The sequence below is a fragment of the Podarcis muralis genome, chromosome 4, assembly GCF_964188315.1.
Source record: "Podarcis muralis chromosome 4, rPodMur119.hap1.1, whole genome shotgun sequence".
Lineage (NCBI taxonomy): Eukaryota > Metazoa > Chordata > Lepidosauria > Squamata > Lacertidae > Podarcis > Podarcis muralis.
The window spans coordinates 35,093,244-35,113,509 of NC_135658.1; the positions used below are offsets into that span (position 1 = coordinate 35,093,244).

The 20,266-nt window shown below is 41.6% G+C and overlaps 2 protein-coding genes across 4 annotated transcripts in view; both read left to right on the forward strand.

Annotated features, from left to right (window-relative positions):
• The window catches only part of TBC1D23 (TBC1 domain family member 23), a 31,813-nt gene extending 27,680 nt beyond the window's left edge, over positions 1–4,133 (forward strand). For all 3 annotated transcript variants that reach the window (XM_028726645.2, XM_077927172.1, XM_028726643.2), the window contains 2 exons: positions 676–870; positions 2,557–4,133. In XM_028726645.2, the coding sequence (XP_028582478.2) occupies positions 676–870; positions 2,557–2,638 (277 nt within the window). In that variant the 3' untranslated portion in view covers positions 2,639–4,133. The remainder of the gene's footprint in view (positions 1–675; positions 871–2,556) is intronic.
• A 1,732-nt stretch (positions 4,134–5,865) lies between these two features.
• Positions 5,866–18,684, forward strand: NIT2 (nitrilase family member 2). The gene is made up of 10 exons (XM_028726651.2): positions 5,866–6,023; positions 7,792–7,910; positions 10,643–10,763; positions 10,896–10,984; positions 13,171–13,264; positions 13,585–13,659; positions 15,607–15,685; positions 15,946–16,044; positions 16,949–17,004; positions 18,433–18,684. Exons 1-10 carry the CDS (start codon positions 5,924–5,926, stop codon positions 18,522–18,524), a joined length of 924 nt encoding a protein of 307 aa, XP_028582484.2. The 5' UTR covers positions 5,866–5,923; the 3' UTR covers positions 18,525–18,684.
• Positions 18,685–20,266: the final 1,582 nt, after the last annotated feature.

The following is a 20,266-nucleotide window of genomic DNA, read 5'->3' on the forward strand; positions in this document are numbered from 1 at the left end:
AAGATTGGCATCATGTCTAGTTTTCACCTTCTTTGTTGAAGAAAGGCTAAAAAACTGAGTTTTCTAATACTATAGCTGGTACTTGTACGTGTTTAATTTGTTTGTATGACCTGGTACCTCGTGGATTTTTCACTGTGAGGTCCCTTCAGAAAATATTTTCACAGTAGAGGTAATGGTTGAGAGACTTCATCCCAAGAAACATTTCACCCTATGATAAGAAAAACATTTGAGAAATTCCAGTATCAGCTGATTAAAGCACTGTCATGTTCTGTCAGAGGAAAGCCAGCATTTTAATTCTGAAATAAATATTTATAAGTGGTTACAAAGTCTTTTGAGGCATTTGCTTCAGGAAATGAGTACTGTTGCTAATTTTCCCACCATGTTTTTTTCCATCTCTGGATTGTGTCCTATGCTCTTTATGTGAAAGTGGAACAGATCTACTTGTGGAATGGGACTTCACCTTCTCTCCATTGCAGTCTTGCACATGACCTCAAATTCTGCTGTGGAAAGTCGGGGGAGCCTCTGGGGCAAATTAGGCATTTTGTGCAGAGGTCTGTAATAAGGGAGTAGAAAGGTGTAGTCCTGTGTACAAACATAATTCTGCTCATGCAACGTTGGATTCCACCTTATGTATTTCTGACAAAAAAACCTTTTCTCTTTTTACTTTGTTCACAGTCATCTTCTAGTAACAGCAACACATATGTACTGTCTGAGGGAAATTGCCTCCCGAAAGGGATTTGCTTACATACAATCTCGCCAGGCACTAAACTCCGTAGTTAAAATAACATCCAAGAAAAAACATCCTGAATTAATAACCTTCAAGTATGGAAATAGCACCACTTCGGGCATAGAGATTTTGGCAATTGAGAGGTAAGTTTGTTTGTGTTTTGCTTCAGACTCATCTACACATGATTATTCCCAATCAATTGCAGTACATTTTCTCCCCTGACATCAGATTGGGAAATCCAAATAGTGTGGTACAGACGAAGACACTCTTAGCATTCCATGCTACATACTTCCTCTGAAAGGCTCTTTCGCCTTTTCTGACTTAGAATCCCTCTACATATTACTCAAAAGTGTTAGATGAACCTCAGTCTACAAACTGTTATTCCATAGTTAGTGGTCCACATGATCTGCACTGCTGGACTTTTATAAGATTTTCTTACCAAAACCTCAAACTACATAGCTTCTCAAGATTTATTTATTTTTAAATGTGGAGGTAAGACATACAAAGTGCTAAAAGTTTCCATTTCAGTGGCTTTTCACCTAAGTTGTTTAAAGCCTGTGCAAATTGCCCTGTTTATTAGGTGATAACTATTACTGCAAACATCACATGATTACAGGATCATATTAAATGGCTGTCTCCATTCAACCATCATGGGACAGAGGTTTTTATTTCTCACTTCCTGCAATGGGTTGGATGCAAAGAACTTTTGTGTATGCAGAAAACAGCTTTTACATATATATTTTGGAAAGTTGCATTCCTACTCAGTATGCATTTGGATACCTCTTAAGATACAGTTAAACCACAGAGCCTAGGGCTTGCCAATTAGAAGGTTGGTGCTTCAAATCCCCGCTCCTGTTGCTTGGTCCCTGCTCCTGCCAACCTAGCAGTTCAAAAGCACATCAAAGTGCAAATAGATAAATAGGTACCGCTCCTTCAGGAAGGTAAACGGCATTTCCGGCATTTCCGTGTGCTGCTCTGATTTGCCAGAAGCAGCTTAGTCATGCTGGCCACATGACCCGGAAGCTGTAAGCCATTTCCCTTGGCCAATAAAGCGAGATGAGCGCTGCAATCCCAGAGTCGTCCGTGACTGGACCTAATGGTCAGGGGTACCTTTACCTAAGATACAGTAACCAAATTTCTATGATTAAGGAGAAGGTTGTGATTTGTGTTTGGATACAACTGGATGTTATTTTGAATCAATATGGCAGACTGGACCTTTCCAAACTACTGATTTTAACCACTAGTTTCAAAACTGCTGGGGTTTTTTCTTCGTTAGAATTCCTGAGTAATCCAGGGTATGAGGCTGCTAGTGCTGGTATAAGTTGATTCTTTAGTAGTTTTCAGGTTTTGACTTGCTTAAGAATATCACCTTTAGACCTATACAAAGAGTGCAAATCATCCATTTTTCTCACATGGTACATGAGGGTGCTCTTCCAAGATGCCTTTGGTTATAACTCATTATATGTCAGTAAGATAAAGTGTACCCGTGGTGGGAATTACACAACCATTTACACAAGGAAATTCTAGCTGGATGGGCTGTGATACAGTAGTTATTTTGCAAATTGCATATGAAAGCAGCAAACAGGGATTAACGTGGCTATTTGCAAATAAGCCTTAGTCATTATGAAACAATATTTTTAATCCTTTTATTATCTCCATCTGTCACGGATGCTTTAGTTGAGATTCCTGCATTGCAGAAGGTTGGGCCAGGTGACTCTTGTGGTCCCTTCCAGCTCGACGATTCTATGACGATTCTATACTAAATCTTTGATCAACAGTGAATTTATTCAGTATGTCAACAAATGTTCTTTTTGTTTCCATTTCTTAAGGTACTTGATTCCAAATGCAGGTGATGCTACCAAAGCCATAAAGCAACAGATTATGAAAGTTCTGGATGCCCTGGAAAGCTAATGAGAAAAAGACTTTTTCAGTTGTGTCTTAAAAAAAGAAAAAATGACAACCTGGATACTGCACATGGACCTAAAATGAATTTTCCTGTGGAATACTAACCTAAGAGGACATTTTCAGTTTACTGATGGGAGTGCCTGGGTAGCAGGTTTACGATAGGAGTAAATTATACATTTTGAATATATTTTTAAAGTCTTTTTCTTTAACACTCTTGGATTTTGTAAAAGTTGTTTATTATAAATGTCAGTTATTTTTCAAGTAGCTTTTGAGGTTCTGACCTGTTCTTAATAAGAGCGATTCAATACACAGATCACTTCGAATAATTGTATTGAAGCCACACAGCACTTCTAAGATAATGGGAAAATATTTGAAACCCATTTTCTTCTTAATATTACAAACTGTTAAGTAGCAGCTGTTTTTTAAAGGCCCGAAGCACTGAATATGTGGTTTGATCTGCTGGGTGAAACATCAAGGAGTGACGACAATACATAGGCTAGGAACTAGAACTAGGAAAAATTGGGACCCAGCTAAATATTGCAGTCCACCAAACTGGGTGGGTGTGTAACTTCTGTGTGCTATCAAGTAAAAAAATAGTGGCTAAATTAATAAACTTGAAATGTTGAATTGGATGCCGTAATGAAAAGTTTACACTCACAAGTATGTGGCTGGGTTATTATGAAAGTGGAGGTTTTATTGGGCCATGGTCAGCATTAGAATGGACGCTGAAATCAGAATTCATGTGATGGAATATCAAAGTTGGCTGTCATGATGGGGAGACAAACATAATTGTTGGATTATCTTTTCAGAAACTGTCTGGCACGGACTGAAGGTGTACTGTTTGCAAGTGAGGCTAAGTGATCAGAGAGCTACATATTTGCAATGGTTTTTTTATACATATGACATGCCTTTTTCCTCTTCAAGTCATGTCAGTTAAGTTTTTGAAATAATGTCTTCAGTGCTTGAGAATTACAAGTTTTTGCTGCAAATCTGTAGCTATCGCATACTGACCAAATGTTTAAGAGGAACTTGAATGCTCTTCGTATCCTGGAGCAAGTTCAGTACATGAAGATATGAAAGGCTGCAAAAGGCAGTCGCAAAAGGTTCTGTTGCGGTATCATCACAAAATAAATGAAGCTGACCTTTATAACAAATCAGCTCTTTAAAGTTACGTTCTTAGTAGGAATCAAGTTATGGCACCTTACTCCTGGAACTAACTCCCGTTTTTAAACATATCTAAATGAACAACACTAAAAGAAGTATTTGACAATGCATTGCATGAACTGCACCTCTGCCAATGCTCCTGTATTTATAATTCTGCCCAGAGCTGTCATTTTATGTATTTTTTTCTCCAGTTCTCCTTTAAAGTAAAATCTCCTGAAGAGCCTCCAATTTGTGCCTACTTCAACACAGAGATTCCCCCATAGTGTTAATGTAAAGATGTTTGTGTTATTGTTTATAAACTGCAGTTGTAAATAAACCAGTACTATTTGAACACAAATGGTTCAGATACAAAATGTTTGATCCGACGATGTCATTTCTGCGGATTTAAATATTTTAGCACTTTAAAAATGTACTGTAATCTGTTTTTCTTTATGATTCATCAAAATCAAACATGAAGGGTGATGGATTCAGACTTAAGCTTTCCATGAATGGAAGGTCTTCTCTTGCTTGTGACGGGAAGGTAAAGATGGGAAGACCATGTCTTTGGGGACCCTGCCATCTTCCATTCTGTGGGCATGTCCAAGCCAGCATAGACATCACTTAAGTGTAAGAAAATATTAAAAAGAAATGAGGGCATTCTTTACTAAGCATGTGCAGGTGCCTGAATCACTAGACCAATCATTGCATTTTTCCAACATAGCCAGCAATACTGTGCTTTTCGCCCTAGGAACAAAAATTGGGCCAAACAAGCAACACAATGCATGCTCACCTTGGCCCAAGAGTTCCTCGTAACACCTCAAGAGAAAAATTTAAGGCTGCAATCTTTTGAACAGTAGGAACCAGTCCAGTGGAACAGAATGAGACATGGTATTGATGCATGCGTAAACTGGCACAGCAAGTGGTTGCCAATTGCCCTGATAATAATCTTAAACAACCTGACCTCATTCTATTCCTGAAGGCAGCATTGGCTATTTGCCTGTGACCCTCCTACAACTCTCATCAGCCCCCGCCAGCATAGCCAAGGGTCTGGGGTGAAGGGACGTGTAGTCCAACAACATCTGGAGTGCCTTTTCCTGTAGGCTTCTTCATTTCAGCGATCTAAACCTGATTGCCTGCCAACTGGTGTGATCAAACGGCTGCGGTAACTTTGCGGGAAGCCTTTGGTGCTGCGTGTTTGGTTTCCATTTCTCCTCCTCCTCTGGATAACAGCCTAATTCTCCAGTGCCTTTAGTTTGCTTACCTTTGGGAAGATTTGAAGAGTTAATACTAAAACATAAACCGAATATAGCGACGGGACAGCTGTAGTTGCCACCATTTCAGAAGCCGTCTCCCTCTTGCGGCTGCAGGTTAAGCTGAAGCTCAGCAAGGGCATCTTTTCCCCAGCATGAAATAAACTAAAAAAATTGTCCAGTAGCATCTGAGAGACCAACTAAGTTTGTTCTGGGTATAAGCTTTCATGTGCATGCACACTTCTTCAGATACACTGAAGCACGGCTGGGACAAAAAACTTTTTGTTTCATGAGGATACCCATGCTTTTGGACATCTCATCTATCTCTTAAGAGTACAAGAGCCCTGACAGGGTTGAGTGGGGAATATATATACAGTGGTACCTCGGGTTAAGAACTTAATTCATTCTGGAGGTCTGTTCTTAACCTGAAGCACCACTTTAGCTAATGGGGCCTCCTGCTGCCGTTGCACGATTTCTGTTCTCATCCTGAAGCAAAGTTCTTAACCCGAGGTAATATTTCTGGGTTAGCGGAGTCTGTAACCTGAAGCATATGTAACCCGAGGTACCACTGTATGTGTGTGTGCATATATGTGTGTGTGTACACACACACACACACACACACACACACACACATATACTCACATATACATGTGTGTGTGTGAATTTATTTCTATACGTGTGTGTGTGTGTGTGTGTGTGAATTTATTTCTATACATTTCTATACGTATATGTATATGTATATAAATGTACCCGCCTCCTTTATGCGCCACCGCTCTTGCAAGCAACCTTAATATTCTCTTTCAATCCACTCCTATGATGCTTTAGCAGAGAGCGCATTGGGTCTGGTCCGGCAGTTAACGGAACTACATTTCCCAGCAACCCTTCGCTCCTACGGAGCATGGGCTGTGCTCCAAGCCCGCCCCCCTCGGAGAATGTGCATTTGCTGGGGCGCGGAGGAGCCTTCGCGGTTATGCAGCTGGCGAAAGGCGTCATGGCCAGTGAGTGACTTTCCTGCCGGGGGGGACCCTTGGGCTTCTTTAGGGGCTCTTAATTTCCGATGCAAAATGATCAGGGCTGGCAGTTAAACGGAGACACACACCCGCTTTGCTAGTGGAAGAGGAGGGGGAGTTTCCTAGGTAAACAAGGTTGCTCTTTTCTGCTGCTTTGCACTGATCTAGCTTGTGCACGTCTCTGTTCAGAAGGAAGCGTGCATTTGGAACTGCACCCTGAGATGCTCATTCTATCCATAATCGCTGCTGTGCGGTTTTTTTTGTAGGAGACCGCTCAGCCTCCCCACCCCACCCCCAGTAGATGTTATACGTGGTATTTCGGGGCGATTTTCAGCTTAGTTATAATAAAAGTGCCTGAAATCCTATGCCAGGCTACTGCGAAGTAAGTCTCAATGAGTTCCGTGGGGCAACGGGATTGCAAGCCCAAGTCTGTCATCTCCTTAGTGGATTCTTATCCAAGGCTGATTTATCCACCCCAGCCCAGCCCCGCCCCGTGAAATACTTGCTCTCCTTTCTGCAAGAATTAGGAGGTTTTGAATATTTAGCCATGCTAGTGAAGAAATTCCATTCTAAACCAGTGGACCTATGGTTTGAAACCAGAACAGGGTTTCAAGTGATTCTGGTGTGACCTGGGATGGTTGTCCTAAAACGAATGGCAACAATAACTGTGTCACACTTTACAGTTTCATCCTTTATATTTCTGTCTACTAGTAAGCCTGAGTTTATTGCGATTTCCCCAGTTTAGGGGTCCATAGCCTCACGTTGCCATCCTTAACACTGCTAGCGAATAAGCCCACACAGTTAGATTGTCTTCTCCATAAATATGCGGAGGATTGCGCTGTTAGAAAGCTCTCTAGGCGCCTGCACATACTTACCCCACAAAAGATTTAAAATTAAATTGACCTTTGTTACCGCTTCCCTTTCCCCTTTAACTAGAGGGAGGCAAACATTTCTGCTACTGTGCAAATTTTGTTGGCAATTTTCCAGTAAGTTTAAAGGACTCTGTTTTGGAGTTTCTTTGACTTCTGGTAAATCTGGAAAGCTCTGTGGCTGTGCAGGAATAAAAGGCTGCTCTCTAACTTGCCCACATGAGAGACATCATAATTATCATTATTATTAATGTACAGTGGTACCTCGGGTTACATATGCTTCAGGTTACATATGCTTCAGGTTACAGACTCCGCTAACCCAGAAATAGTGCTTCAGGTTAAGAACTTTGCTTCAGGATGAGAACAGACATTGTGCTCTGGTGGTGCGGCGGCAGCAGGAGGCCCCATTAGCTAAAGTGGTGCTTCAGGTTAAGTACAGTTTCAGGTTAAGAACGGACCCCTGGAACGAATTAACCCGAGGTACCACTGTATTACCTAACCTCCACCTTAAGGTCACAACAGTTTGAAATGTTGTTGGCATCTGTCTGTCTTGAGAGACAATGGAAGAGTGCCATGGGGGGGGGGGTAAAGTCAAACCATTGGAGAGGGCAACTGCAGTGGCTTGGCCCCTGCCAACATCAGCCCTGCCTACAGAATGGCTTTTACCTGCGTTTTTTATCCATCTCGACTCCCCCCCTTCCCCCGCAAGCATCACATCCTTGTCAGAATTTCTGTCATAATCCATAAATTATCTAGCAGGTTGTCTGTGCATCATTTGAAGCACTGCAAGTACAATAATAATTTTGGGGGGTTTTTTAAATTATAAATTTAGGAGTGTTTTCTGGGGTCTTTCCCACTAGTTCATTATCTGCCTTCTTGCTTGTTAGATTTCCGTATCGCTCTCATCCAGCTGCACGTGTCTGCTGCCAAAACTGAGAACCTGAACCGAGCCTGTGGTCTTGTGAGGTCTGCAGCACAACAAGGAGCAAAACTTGTGGTTCTCCCAGTGAGTACTTTCCCTGTTTCCTACAAAACCTTCCGACTTGTTTACTGTTTGTTATTCACAGAGTTTCAGTCTTCCTCCCTGGTACTGCAAGTTTCCTTCAGCAGGGTTTGAAATAACGTGTAAGTGTAAGTTGTTCTTAGTTCTGTGCATTTTGGATACGACAGCTAAAACTGTCTTGTTTGCATTTCTGGGTTTTGTTTTGTTTTTAGGTTATTTGTAGCTTGCCTTCAACAGATTTCCCAAGATGGTAAAATATAAAACTATATCTGAAATGCCAAATACAAGATTAAAAACCATTTCTAAAATGTGTAGCAGTAGCCTGTAATTCCACAGAGGAGAGAAAAGTGATTTTAAATTGAGCAGTAATATAATTGTAATAGATCTATAGCTGGTGGTGAAGAGACATCAGCGAAGACACTAGCTGAGCCATTTATTTATTTATTACATTTATATCTCACCTTTGTTTTGTTTTATTCTTCCATGTATGATGCATTACGGTATTTTAATATTTTGTTGGAAGCCACCCAGAGTGGCTGGGGAAGCCCAGCCAGATGGGCGGGGTATAAATAATAAATTATTATTATTACTATTACTATTACTATGTTTTGCTTTACTACCTTTGACACACAAGTGATTACACTAAATGTGCTTTTTGAAAACGCAACATTTTCTGGCTTTGTGCAGCTGAAATCTTAATTGGGGCAATGGTTCCTTTCCTGTTGGGTTGATCCTCTTTGCCCACAGAGTTCTCTTGCCAGAGTTGGTCATTAATCTTCTGAGTTGGTCATTAACCTTCTGCTGCCTTGTATGCGGCCCCAACAGTGCAAAGTTCTTGATAAACCAGCCAGAACGTTTAAAGTGTAGGATGTTTCCCGTTCTGCTAATGGATATTCCAATGTCAAATAAATATTCCCATATTAGCTGTAGTGTAAACAACGGATGTTCAAAATGGTCTTTGCTGTTCTCTTCCTGAGCCACTTAAAGTGATGACATATACATTACTTGTGAAATTATCATGTTTGAATGTGCCAAGCATCTCATGAATCTTGAAGAACGCGGACTATCTGTGGTCACCAGTTTCTCCCTTTGCGTAGCAGCTTCAAATAGCCTTTATTCCACAGTCATTGTCTCCTCAGTGAGCCAGGAAGCAAAGTGGGGAGGTAAAGAAATTTGATTAACTTGGACCTAGATACACCAGATTATGGAGGTAGCTATGACCATATCTGTCTGGTGAGAGCGAAGGCAGCTCTTGTTTCAGATTTAATCCAAATAATGTTGTTTCTTGTTACCCAAATCTCAAGGCTAGACTTCTATATAGTGGTACCTCTGGTTACGAACTTAATTTGTTCTGGAGGTCCGCTCTTAACCTGAAACCATTCTTAACCTGAGGTAGCACTTTAGCTAATGGGGCCTTCTGCTGCTGCGCAATTTCCGTTCTCATCCTGGGGCAAAGTTCTTAACCCGAGGTACTACTTCCAGGTTAGTGGAGTCTGTAACCTGAAGTGTTTGTAACCCAAGGTACCACTGTAATGCATCCTTCTGATTTCTCTGAGTAAATAGACCGTGGCCCAGGTTCTGTGGTGAATCTGGTGTTATTGCCACCCCATTTGTTGGGGCCCACAGTACACTGACTTGTTCATTCCCAGACCCAGCAACAGGCTCTCTTTACCAACTTCCAGTAGCGTCGAGGCAAATTCAGAAGTGCATGGTCCCTTCATGATAGTCACAGCCATACCCCCTTCTAAGATTATACAATCTTCTAAGACTATTCAATAATATTATGATTACACAACAATTATAGTTAGGACCACTACACCTTTGCCTGCTTCTGTGGCCTTGCCATAACATATATCTTGGTTATTATATCCTGGCCTGTGATCTTTGCTTCTCCACTCCCACCAACATCCAAAGGTCTTCTGCTCATGCAAAAGACTCCACCATTTCTCCTTTGCTGCCCTGTATTCTGTCAGAACACCTGTATGATAGCACCTCTCTTACTTAACTTCAAATCCTCGTTTAACCCACCTTTCCCATGAAGCCTTTGACACTGCCTTTGCTCAGCCCCAACCCATTTCCCAAATCCTCCTGTAGCTTGACCCATCATGAAGCCTAAGCATTTTCCAAAGGAGCTGCGTGACGTAAGCATGTCAGATGTAAGAGGACTGCATCTCACGTTTAAAGATACATTGTGTATCTTCAGAGCTATATTTTATTCTGTAAACAATTCCAGTACACTGGTACCTCGAGTTAAGTTCTTATTTCGTTCCAGAGGTCCGTTCTTAACCTGAAACTGTTCTTAACCTGAAGCACCACTTTAGCTAATGGGGCCTCCTGCTGCCTCCTGCTGCCTCCGCGCCGCCAGAGCACAATTTCTGTTCTCATGCTGAAGCAAAGTTCTTAATCTGAGGTACTATTTCTGGGTTAGCGGAGTCTGTAACCTGAAGCGTATGTAACCTGAAGAGTATGTAACCCGAGGTACCACTGTATTGGAAGTTCATCCATGTTTCAGCTTTGTCAAGAAGAAGAAGTTTGTAGAGCTCTCTTGTGGCCAGCCACATTTGTACAGATTACTTTTAAAATCTTCTCAGACTTTGAGAGGGCCGTCATAGGCATATTTACTCAGAAGTAGGCCCCACTCAGTTCAGTGGGACTTGGTCTCAGGTAAGTGTACGTAGGGCTTACATCCTGAATATGCTACACAGATGTCTGTTTCATTTTGCTTTCAATTTTAGGAATGCTTCAATTCTCCCTATGGCACAAAATATTTTCCAGACTATGCGGAGAAAATTCCTGGCGAGTCCACACAGAAGCTCTCGGAAATTGCAAAGGAATGTGGCGTTTATCTGATTGGAGGTAAATTGCCATATTGGCGATTGTGATGAGTGTTACACTTTTGCTTGTCCTAAATACAGGTGTAAGATTAGAACAAGCATTGTGTTTGAATATCTGCCTAAGTCATAACAATTTTCTTCTCTTTAATGAAAGGATCTATTCCAGAAGAAGATGCTGGGAAGCTGTATAACACATGCACTGGCTTTGGTCCAGATGGTGCTATGATAACGAAGTACCGAAAGGTAAAATTTGATAGATATGGCCATGTTTCGATGTAAATAAAACCCACTATTATTTGTATAATGTGTACATTATTGTTAAAACAAAATATGCTTTGCTTCCACATGCTACCTGTAGGTTTTTGATTCAGCTATGATTCATTTTATATATATATATATATATATATATATATATATATATATATATATATATGCTTTCGTAGATTTTCACGGGTACAGGAATGCAGGTTTTGGTGTCCTCGGGTATCTTCCCGTGTAAAAGTTGGGGTGTCTAGGCGACGTTTCGACGAGGTCTCACTCGTCATCTTCAGGCTGGTGCTTTCGGCTTCTTGTTACTGGAACAGAGCAGGATCTCAGTGTTTGAGTTCCTATAAATACTGTTGAGGAGGTGTGGCCTCCAATGTTCTGGGCAGAGAGGAAGTTCCCAGGCTAGTGTGCCTTTTCTTCTTTTGTTCCTTAATTGCTTGAGGGATATCTTGAGTGATTTCTTGAGTGATATCCTGAGTACCACTTAGGTGGGTCATTAGGTGTGGATTAGTTGCTAAAGCCTTTGTGTCTTGACCTCTTGAACTTTGTGAAGAGTTTTTCTGAGAAGATGGGTGTACTACATTTAGTTGTGCTCTGGCTTGGCTTCGTGTATAGGGGCGAGCTGTGGTTTTGTGGCCTGTGCCAGCCAGATCTGTGTAGGGATTGCAGGGGGGTGCAGCATCCGGAGGTGCCACCATGGTTTGGCTACTGGATGGTGTCTGTAATTTATCTGTGGAGAGGGTCTGGGTTTGGGTCTGGTGTGGTTGATTGGTGATGGCGTTCTGTGTGCCTCTGGATCTGGTGTCAGTTTTTGTGGGGAGGGCTAATTTCCAGATGTCTGGCAAGCGGGATGTGTCGTCACGCTTGTTCATGTTGTGAGGGTGTTTCTCTATCTCGATGGCTTCCATGATTATTCTCTTGTGGTGATGTTTTCTTCTTTTGTTCCTTAATTGCTTGAGGAATTGCTAAAAGGCTTTAGCAACTAATCCACACCTAATGACCCACCTAAGTGGTACTCAGGATATCACTCAAGAAATCACTCAAGATATCCCTCAAGCAATTAAGGAACAAAAGAAGAAAAGGCACACTAGCCTGGGAACTTCCTCTCTGCCCAGAACATTGGAGGCTATACACCATACCTCCTCAACAGTATTTATAGGAACTCAAACACTGAGATCCTGCTCTGTTCCAGTAACAAGAAGCCGAAAGCACCAGCCTGAAGATGACGAGTGAGACCTCGTCGAAACGTCGCCTAGACACCCCAACTTTTACACGGGAAGATACCCGAGGACACCAAAACCTGCATATATATATATATATATATATATATATTCTCATCCAGCACCTGAGAGAAGCCTGGTGGCCACGTATTTAAAATACTTGGTGGCATTGAAGAATAGTTTGCTACATTTGCATCCTGCACGTTCTTCCAAGATTAGAATGGAGTCACAATAAAGGGACTTTGCCCAAGGTTTTCCAGTTTGCTCCGTGGCAAATACCTGAAGTTTCCCATTCCCACATTTAGATCTAGGTTTCTTACATGTAAGATGGCATATTAATTGCTGCACCACACTGACATTCTCACCGTACAGATAGGTAGCCGTGTTGGTCTGCCATAGTCAAAACAAAAAAAAGAACTAACTTAGTTGGTCTTTAAGGTGCTACTGGAAGGAATTTTTTTTGTTTATTCTCACCGTAGTTCCATAAGTTGCAAGTTAAATTGCAGTAGTTTATCTTTGGGCTATACATTGCTATGGGCAGAAAAGCAAATCTGGATCCAGCCCAGTACAGGCGTCTTCCCCACTTGCACGCATTCAGTATGCATGCTGCTGCTGACACACATGTTGAAAATGGCACCCAAAGGGGGTGGGGGAATTCCCTCCCCCCCACTTGCGCTTGTCCTGGTGATGAACACAGTGGCCTGGAATGGAACCCCTGTGAAGGTGGGGATTCCCTTGTATACACTTCTCAAATGAGAGCACTACAAGGTGTTCTGGAAAACTGAAGTGATTTAAAAGATATATGCAGAGCGTAGAATTGCCTTTTGTGATATATATATGTGATATATATAAATATATATGAATAGATAGAGGGCATATAGAGAGTGCACAATTAATGTGGAATAATTTGCAAGCAACACACCTTTTTTATTTTGAAAACAGATTCATTTGTTTGACATTAATGTTCCTGGGAAAATCCGGTTTCAGGAATCAGAAACGCTGAGTCCCGGTGCCACATTATCTGTGATTGATACACGTAAGTAAAGCGTCTTCATTCTACTGAATAGCAATTCACTTCAGGATGTATTGTGGCTCATGTGTGGTCAAGAAATGGCTGTGCTGTTAGCTTCTGTATGTAGACTGAGAGTTTGTCTTTTCATTGTGTATGGGATCTTCTCAGCCATATTTTTAATAAGGAAGTATTAAGTGTGTGCGTGTGTGTGTGTGTGTGTGAGAGAGAGAGAGAGAGAGAGAGAGAGAGAGAGAACGAGAGAGGTAAGCATTTATAGACTGAGCTTCTGCTTGGACTTCCCAAGGCAGTGACATATCTGGCATGTTTTTAATGTTTTGGAACAGCTTATTGCAAGATAGGTCTTGGGATCTGTTACGACCTCCGCTTTGCTGAGCTTGCTCAAATCTACACACAGAAAGGTGAGGACATCCTGCTGATTTGAATGAATTTGTGGTGGGGGAGAAGGGTACGATGATTCCTTGTAAAACACCCAATTTCATATCCTAAAGTTCCATACACTAGCAAGGAGAATGTGCTTGCATCCAAGCTACAATTTGGCATATTCATAATTGATCTTAAGGGAATCTCCTTGTCCCAAAAGGCAAGCATTTATTTGTCTAGTTAGGGAGGTTCCCCATTAAGGTGCAACAACTAAAAGTCGTATAATTGACGTTGAACAAAGGGGACACCTTCTTATCAGTCTGTTAGTGTTCGCCTGTCTAATGAAAACTCATGTTTTCTCTTCACTTGCTGTCGATTTCAATGAGACACTCAGTATGGTACCTGTAGTTGCTACTCTACTGCCAGCAGGGGGCTTGGTTGAGTGGCGTTGTTGTTGTTGTTGTTGTTGTTTAGTCATTTAGTCATGTCTGACTCTTCGTGACCCCATGGGCCAGAACACGCCAGGCACTCGTCTTCCACTGCCTCCCGCAGTTTGGTCAAACTCATGTTGATAACTTCGAGAACACTGTCTAACCATCTTGTCCTCTGTCGCCCCTTCTCTTTGTGCCCTCAATCTTTCCCAACATCAGGGTCTTTTCCAGGGAGTCTTCTCTTCTTATGAGGTGACCAAAGTATTGAAGCCTCAGCTTCAGGATCTGTCCTTCCAGTGAGCACTCAGGGCTGATTTCCTTAAGAATGGATAGGTTTGGTCTTCTTGCAGTCCATGGCACTCTCAAGAGTCTCCTCCAGCACCACAATTCAAAAGCATCAATTCTTCGGCGATCAGCCTTCTTTATGGTCCAGCTCTCACTTCCATACATCACTACTGGGAAAACCATAGCTTTAACTATACGGACCTTTGTTGACAAGGTGATATCTCTGCTTTTTAAGATGCTGTCTAGGTTTGTCATTGCTTTTCTCCCAAGAAGCAGGCGTCTTTTAATTTTGTGACTGCTGTCACCATCTGCAGTGATCATGGAACCCAAGAAAGTAAAATCTCTCACTGCCTCCATTTCTTTCCCTTCTATTTGCCAGGATGGGACCAATGGCCATGATCTTAGTTTTTTTTATGTTTAGCTTTGGACCATATTTTTCACCCTCCTCTTTCACTCACATTAAAAGGTTCTTTAATTTCTCCTCACTTTCTGCCATCAAGGTAGCTCTTCCAAAAGGCCCCAGACTGATTTGGGCACTGACTAGCCATAGCTGCTGAAAGGATCTCTGGACAGTGACTTCAATGATAAACTTCATACAGAGAACATTTCCAACACAGCTGATATTTATAAGGTATTCTAACCTGGCCTATCTTGTGCGCTTGGAGCAAGTTGCATTTTCTGAAACTTGTGGGATCCCCTTACCCTTTATATGCCCTCCTGGCCACTTCAATCTACACAATAATTACAGGTGCCACATTTGTAAGAAATCAGTCTTTTGGTGTGGCATCATCTACACTTTGGAGTTCCCTGCCTATTGATATCGAGAAGGTATCTTCGCTCTGCTCTTCCCAGTGCCTGCTTAAAGCCTCTTTGTTTAGGCAAGCCCATCCAAACATGTGGATGATACATGTGTGTTAATCAGTTTTTAGATTATTGTTGATTTTAATTAGTTTTGGGTGTTTTAAAATACCTGGGTTTAGCTGTCTTTTACTGATAAAGTCAATGCTTTGTTTTATTGCTTCTGTAAACCACTTTGTAATGAAACCTCACTCGAGCGGTGTATACGTTTTTGTTACACAAAAATATGCTAAACAGAATGTCCAGTGGCGGCAGAGGAGAGCAAAGCATAACCCAGAAGACTTGAGCAAAGGAAGAGAAACACCTCAAAAAAACACAGTGGTGAGATTGCTGCTGCTTTTCCATGACTATGCCTTTCTCTCCCAATAATATAAATGCAACTCAGCCACCATCTCCTTCCTTTTGAACCAGGTTGCCAGCTCTTGGTGTATCCAGGGGCTTTTAACTTGACAACGGGGCCAGCCCACTGGGAACTGCTCCAAAGAGGACGGTGAGAGCCAGCAAATTATCCCTTCTCCCAAGTGCATGTAGAAAAAAATAGTTTAATAGTGACACTTGTTACATTGCTGAAGGTGCTGTTCTTTTTAAATAGGAAAGCAATTTAGAGATATTAAAAACAATATGGTACTTTCTTACACTGAAGCAGATACATGGATGAATGCATGCATAGCAAAATAAAACTTCAAGCTTGCTGCATTTTCTCCAGTGCACAAAGATTCACACTGAAGGCTTTTATTCCTTTTCATGCAGAGCTGTCGATAACCAAGTCTATGTGGCAACGGCATCTCCTGCCAGGGATGAGAAGGCGTCTTATGTAGCCTGGGGACACAGCACTGTGGTAAATCCATGGTAAGTAGGAAAATGGGGTGTACTCTGAACATGTCTTGCATTCAGTACCATCCCATGTCATGTTTTCTGACTCAGTTTCTAGTTCAAAGTTTTTGAATTTTGATACCAAACCAATTCATTCAGATAAAGCCTTGCTGAGAATCTATTTTGTACTATAATATTTTAGTAGAATTCTGAAACGGCAAATGTTGGCAAGGCCAATAGGAAAGGATGCGTGAGAGAAACATTGAACATGATACATTTTCAAAAGTGTATTTGGACCATTAGATCCAAAGTCCTATGGTGGTGATCAAAACCTGTATTACCTTGAAAGCTTACTGCTTCAGAATTCTTTGCCCTACTTCTTTTCTTGTTCGCATCTAGTTTGGATGGGAATCAAATGGCTGAGTCAGGAACTTCCATTTCCTATCAGCCTGTCCTTCTGGAACTATTTCCCATTCCACCTTTGGGCTCAGAGGGTTGAAGAAGTAAATGGAGGTTGAAGGCCTTGTTTTAGGAAGTCTGTGGCTCTTAAGGGGTGCATGTACAGTGGTACCTCTGGTTGTGAACAGGATCCGTTCTGGAGCCCCGTTCGCAACCTGAAAGGAACGCAACCCGTGTCTGCGCACGTGCGGGTCATGATTCACCGCTTCTGCACATGTACGTGACGTCATTTTGCACGTCTGCGCATGCGCGAGTGGCGAAACCTGGAAGTAACCCTTTCTGGTACTTCCGGGTCGCCACAGGACGCAACCTGAAAAAACGTATCCTGAAGCAAACGTAACAAGAGGTATGACTGTAATAAAAAATATTAAATATTTAAAATATTTTCATTAACCTATAACAAGGTAAAGACCACAGCTCTATTGACCGTTTCCTCCCAGCTCCCAGAGAGTGTCTGTCATGGCTCTGTTTTCTTTTTCAGGGGGGAGGTCATAGCCAAAGCTGGCACTGAGGAAACTGTTATCTATGCAGATATAGGTGAGTCCGCAGTAGTGTTTTTTGTCCTCCCATGGCATGGGCTTCTTCTGTAGCATTAAACTGGGACAGAGTGCCATGATTCAGTTCCTTGACTATAAAATGGGAATAAACAACCACCCCCCACAAGGATATTTATGAGTGAGAGTGTCAAGCAGGCTCAATACCTTTGCATGTCTTTCATGCAATGGTAAATTAAAATTTACCACTGGATCTGCCAAGCTAAGATTTGACTGATTTTGCATGTGAAAATGAAGGATTTAACCTTCATCTTGTTTTCTGAGGGAAAAACTTACCCAGGCACACTTTTCATTGTGCAGTTTACTTATAAGTAGACATACAGTGGTGCCTCGCAAGACGAAATTAATTCGTTCCGCGAGTTTTCTCGTCTTGTGATTTTTTTCGTCTTGCGAAGCACGGTGTCGGGAAAGTTTTGGAAAAGCTTCAAAAATCACCAAAGTCTTTAAAAACCTCAAAAAAGGCTACCACACTATGAGTTGCTCCTCGAAGTCAAGTCGCAACTGTATTAATGGTGTTAAGAAAAAGGAAACAAACTTGCAATATGTTTCAGTCTTGCGAAGCAAGCCCATAGGGAAAATCGTCTTGCGAAGCAGCTCAAAAAACAAAAAACCCTTTCGTCTAGCGAGTTTTTTGTCTTGCGAGGTACCACTGTATAGGGTAGTCCTTCTAATCTAGGACATTGTCACCCGCACAACATCTCCAAATTTCAGCCAGTTGCCACTTACTGTTTTCCTTCTGAAAGGGGGGGGGGAACCACCCAGGTAATAAAGCACATAAGAAATACCATTGGAATACTAAAATACTCCATTTTTTCCATCAGGGAAAGGCCAGGAAACATGGCGGGCATAGGGTGTCAATAGGTTGGCACAAACCATAGAATCTAGTTTGGGGACCAAGGACATTGTCATGCAGGTTTATCATTGGGGTGAGATATACAAGGTTAACCTTAGTTTTGAGTTGACATACTGTAGTTTTTTTCCAGATGGTATACAATAATTTCATAGCAGTTTTACTTTAAAAGGTAGTTTTTGTTATTGTAATTGAAAATAAAAAACATAGCTTAGTTAAGGAACAGAACTTGTGTTGTTTACTCAATATGCAGGGACAATTGTTTCCTGTACAAAACAATTCTATCTCCTCTGGATAAGTTCTTTCTGGCTGTGGGTGTATTAGTTTTGTCAAGCACACTTCATCTAGAACAAACACAATTTTTTTCTGTGATCCAAAATCTCCCCAAACTTACACTGATGTCATTGGGGTACTAAAAATTCTGCAATATCTGGGTTGTGGGGCAGTTTTTTTGTTGTTGTCAACATTGGATAAATGCTAAATTATAGTGGCTACAGGGCAGTGTGGGGAGCAGTGAGGGAGAATTGGTGGTAATATGGACCTTCTTATTTCTGTTTACAGACCTAAAGAGACTTGCAGAAGTTCGACAGCAAATCCCCATTCTTTCTCAGAAGCGGGCTGATCTTTATGCTATAGAATCGAAATTTGCATGATGTATAGAGACTTGGACCAGTACAGAAAAATCACCTTTCTTTTCCTAAATCTTTAGTCAATGATGTTGAAAAAATGAAGTGTCCTTCGGATAAAAATCTATTAAGGATAAGAAACCCAATTTATAAATTAAAAATTCTATATCTAGTGGTAAGCTTTGAATGAGAGGGGTTCATTTGACTTTTTTTATATTAGGGACTTGCTTAAGCCACTTCACAATGCATTGAAATATATGTGCATCACCATAGCAGTGCCTTAGAGATCAAACACACATGCATATAGAGAGAGCACGCGCAATGGTAAGATTGACTATTATGCTTTGATAAATTGCCTCAGTCCCGTATACCTGAAGTACTGTCTCTACCCTCATTGTTCAGCCTGGACACCGAGGTCCAGCTCCGACGGTCTTCTGCTGGTTCTCTCACTGTGAAAAGTGGTTACAGGAAAACAGGCAGAGGGCCTTCTTGGTAGTGGCACCACCCTGTGGAACGCCCTCCCATCAGATGTCAAGGGGATAAAGAATTGCACAACTTTTAGAAGACATCTGAAGCCTGTTTAGGGAAGTTTGTGTTTGATGTTGTATCATGTTTTAACTATTCTGCTGGGAGCTGTCTAGAGTGGCTTGGGAAACCCAGCCAGATGGGCAGGGTATTATTATTATTATTAGCAGCAACACTTGGGACAATATATTTTGACCTTACAGTACTTTGCAAAAGCTGTACCATCATTCAGTGAAAAGCAAGGCTCTGAGCTGTCCTTGAAAGTTTTCCCCTCCCTATCAATCTCTTCTCCAATCCCGTTAGCTGAATTCTGTTGTTTCATGTCACGGCAGGTTCGGCGCTCTATCCCACTCCAGTCCAAGGGCATTACTCCTTTATTTATGTTAAAGGGGACGTTACCTTGTTTAGGCTGCATTGTCCATCAGTTCAAGAAAACTAACTATGCCAGGAGTAACTAGTGGTGGAGCGCTGAGTTGCTTCTTCCATGAGATAACAGGCTTATTTAAGTACAACACTTGTTTGTTCATACAAATGTTAGGTTGGGGAACCTCAGGCCTGGAACCTAGAAGCAACCTTCCATGTCTTTCTCCCCAGGTCATGGCCTACTCAAATATTTTTGCCTGGCTGGAATGTGGCTTTGAATTGTGCAAATCTCCCAAGTATAAGAGTTTGTAAGCATCTGTGGTTAACTACCAAAGCCACAAGGATTACATGCCTCTGCTGCATCTAACATTTATTTTCTAGTGCTTCAGCAACAAAAAGACACTGACATACACTGTGTTGTTTGCTTGGGGGTGTATTTATAGAACCAAAACCAGTTATTAGAATAAGTCATCCTTGGGGCAGGGGCTTTTCCTGGAGGGAGGGGTGCTGTAGTCAAGTCATAAAGCACATGTTTTGTAAACAGAAGGTCCCTAGTTAGTGTCAGCTACTGAGCTAGATAGACCAGTAGGCTGATTTTGAAATAAGACAGCTTCCTGTGAAGGTGTCCTTGACCCTTGTGGTTGTGATGACACAGTCCAAAGCTGTCCTGGGAACCTTTGAAGGTGGGGGTGCCACTCTTAAAATATAAATAAAATTACAACTTATGTGGATAACATTCCATTGCAAATCCTAAAGTAATGAACTACATTGTCTCTTGTCTCTCAATGAAGAATTGAATTAACGTAGTTTTTCAAGGGATAGGTACTTCCTAGGCTGTTTTAACAATGATGTATTCAGAACATATATAGAGATTATCTGCA

Coding starts and splice junctions, on each gene's coding strand:
- NIT2 (XM_028726651.2), top strand. CDS start 5,924: ATGGGCTGTGCTCCAAGCCCGCCCCCCTCGGAGAATGTGCATTTGCTG. Junction 6,024..7,791: donor GGCGAAAGGCGTCATGGCCA/GTGAGTGACTTT, acceptor CTTGCTTGTTAG/ATTTCCGTATCGCTCTCATC. Junction 13,265..13,584: donor ATTATCTGTGATTGATACAC/GTAAGTAAAGCG, acceptor GTTTTGGAACAG/CTTATTGCAAGATAGGTCTT.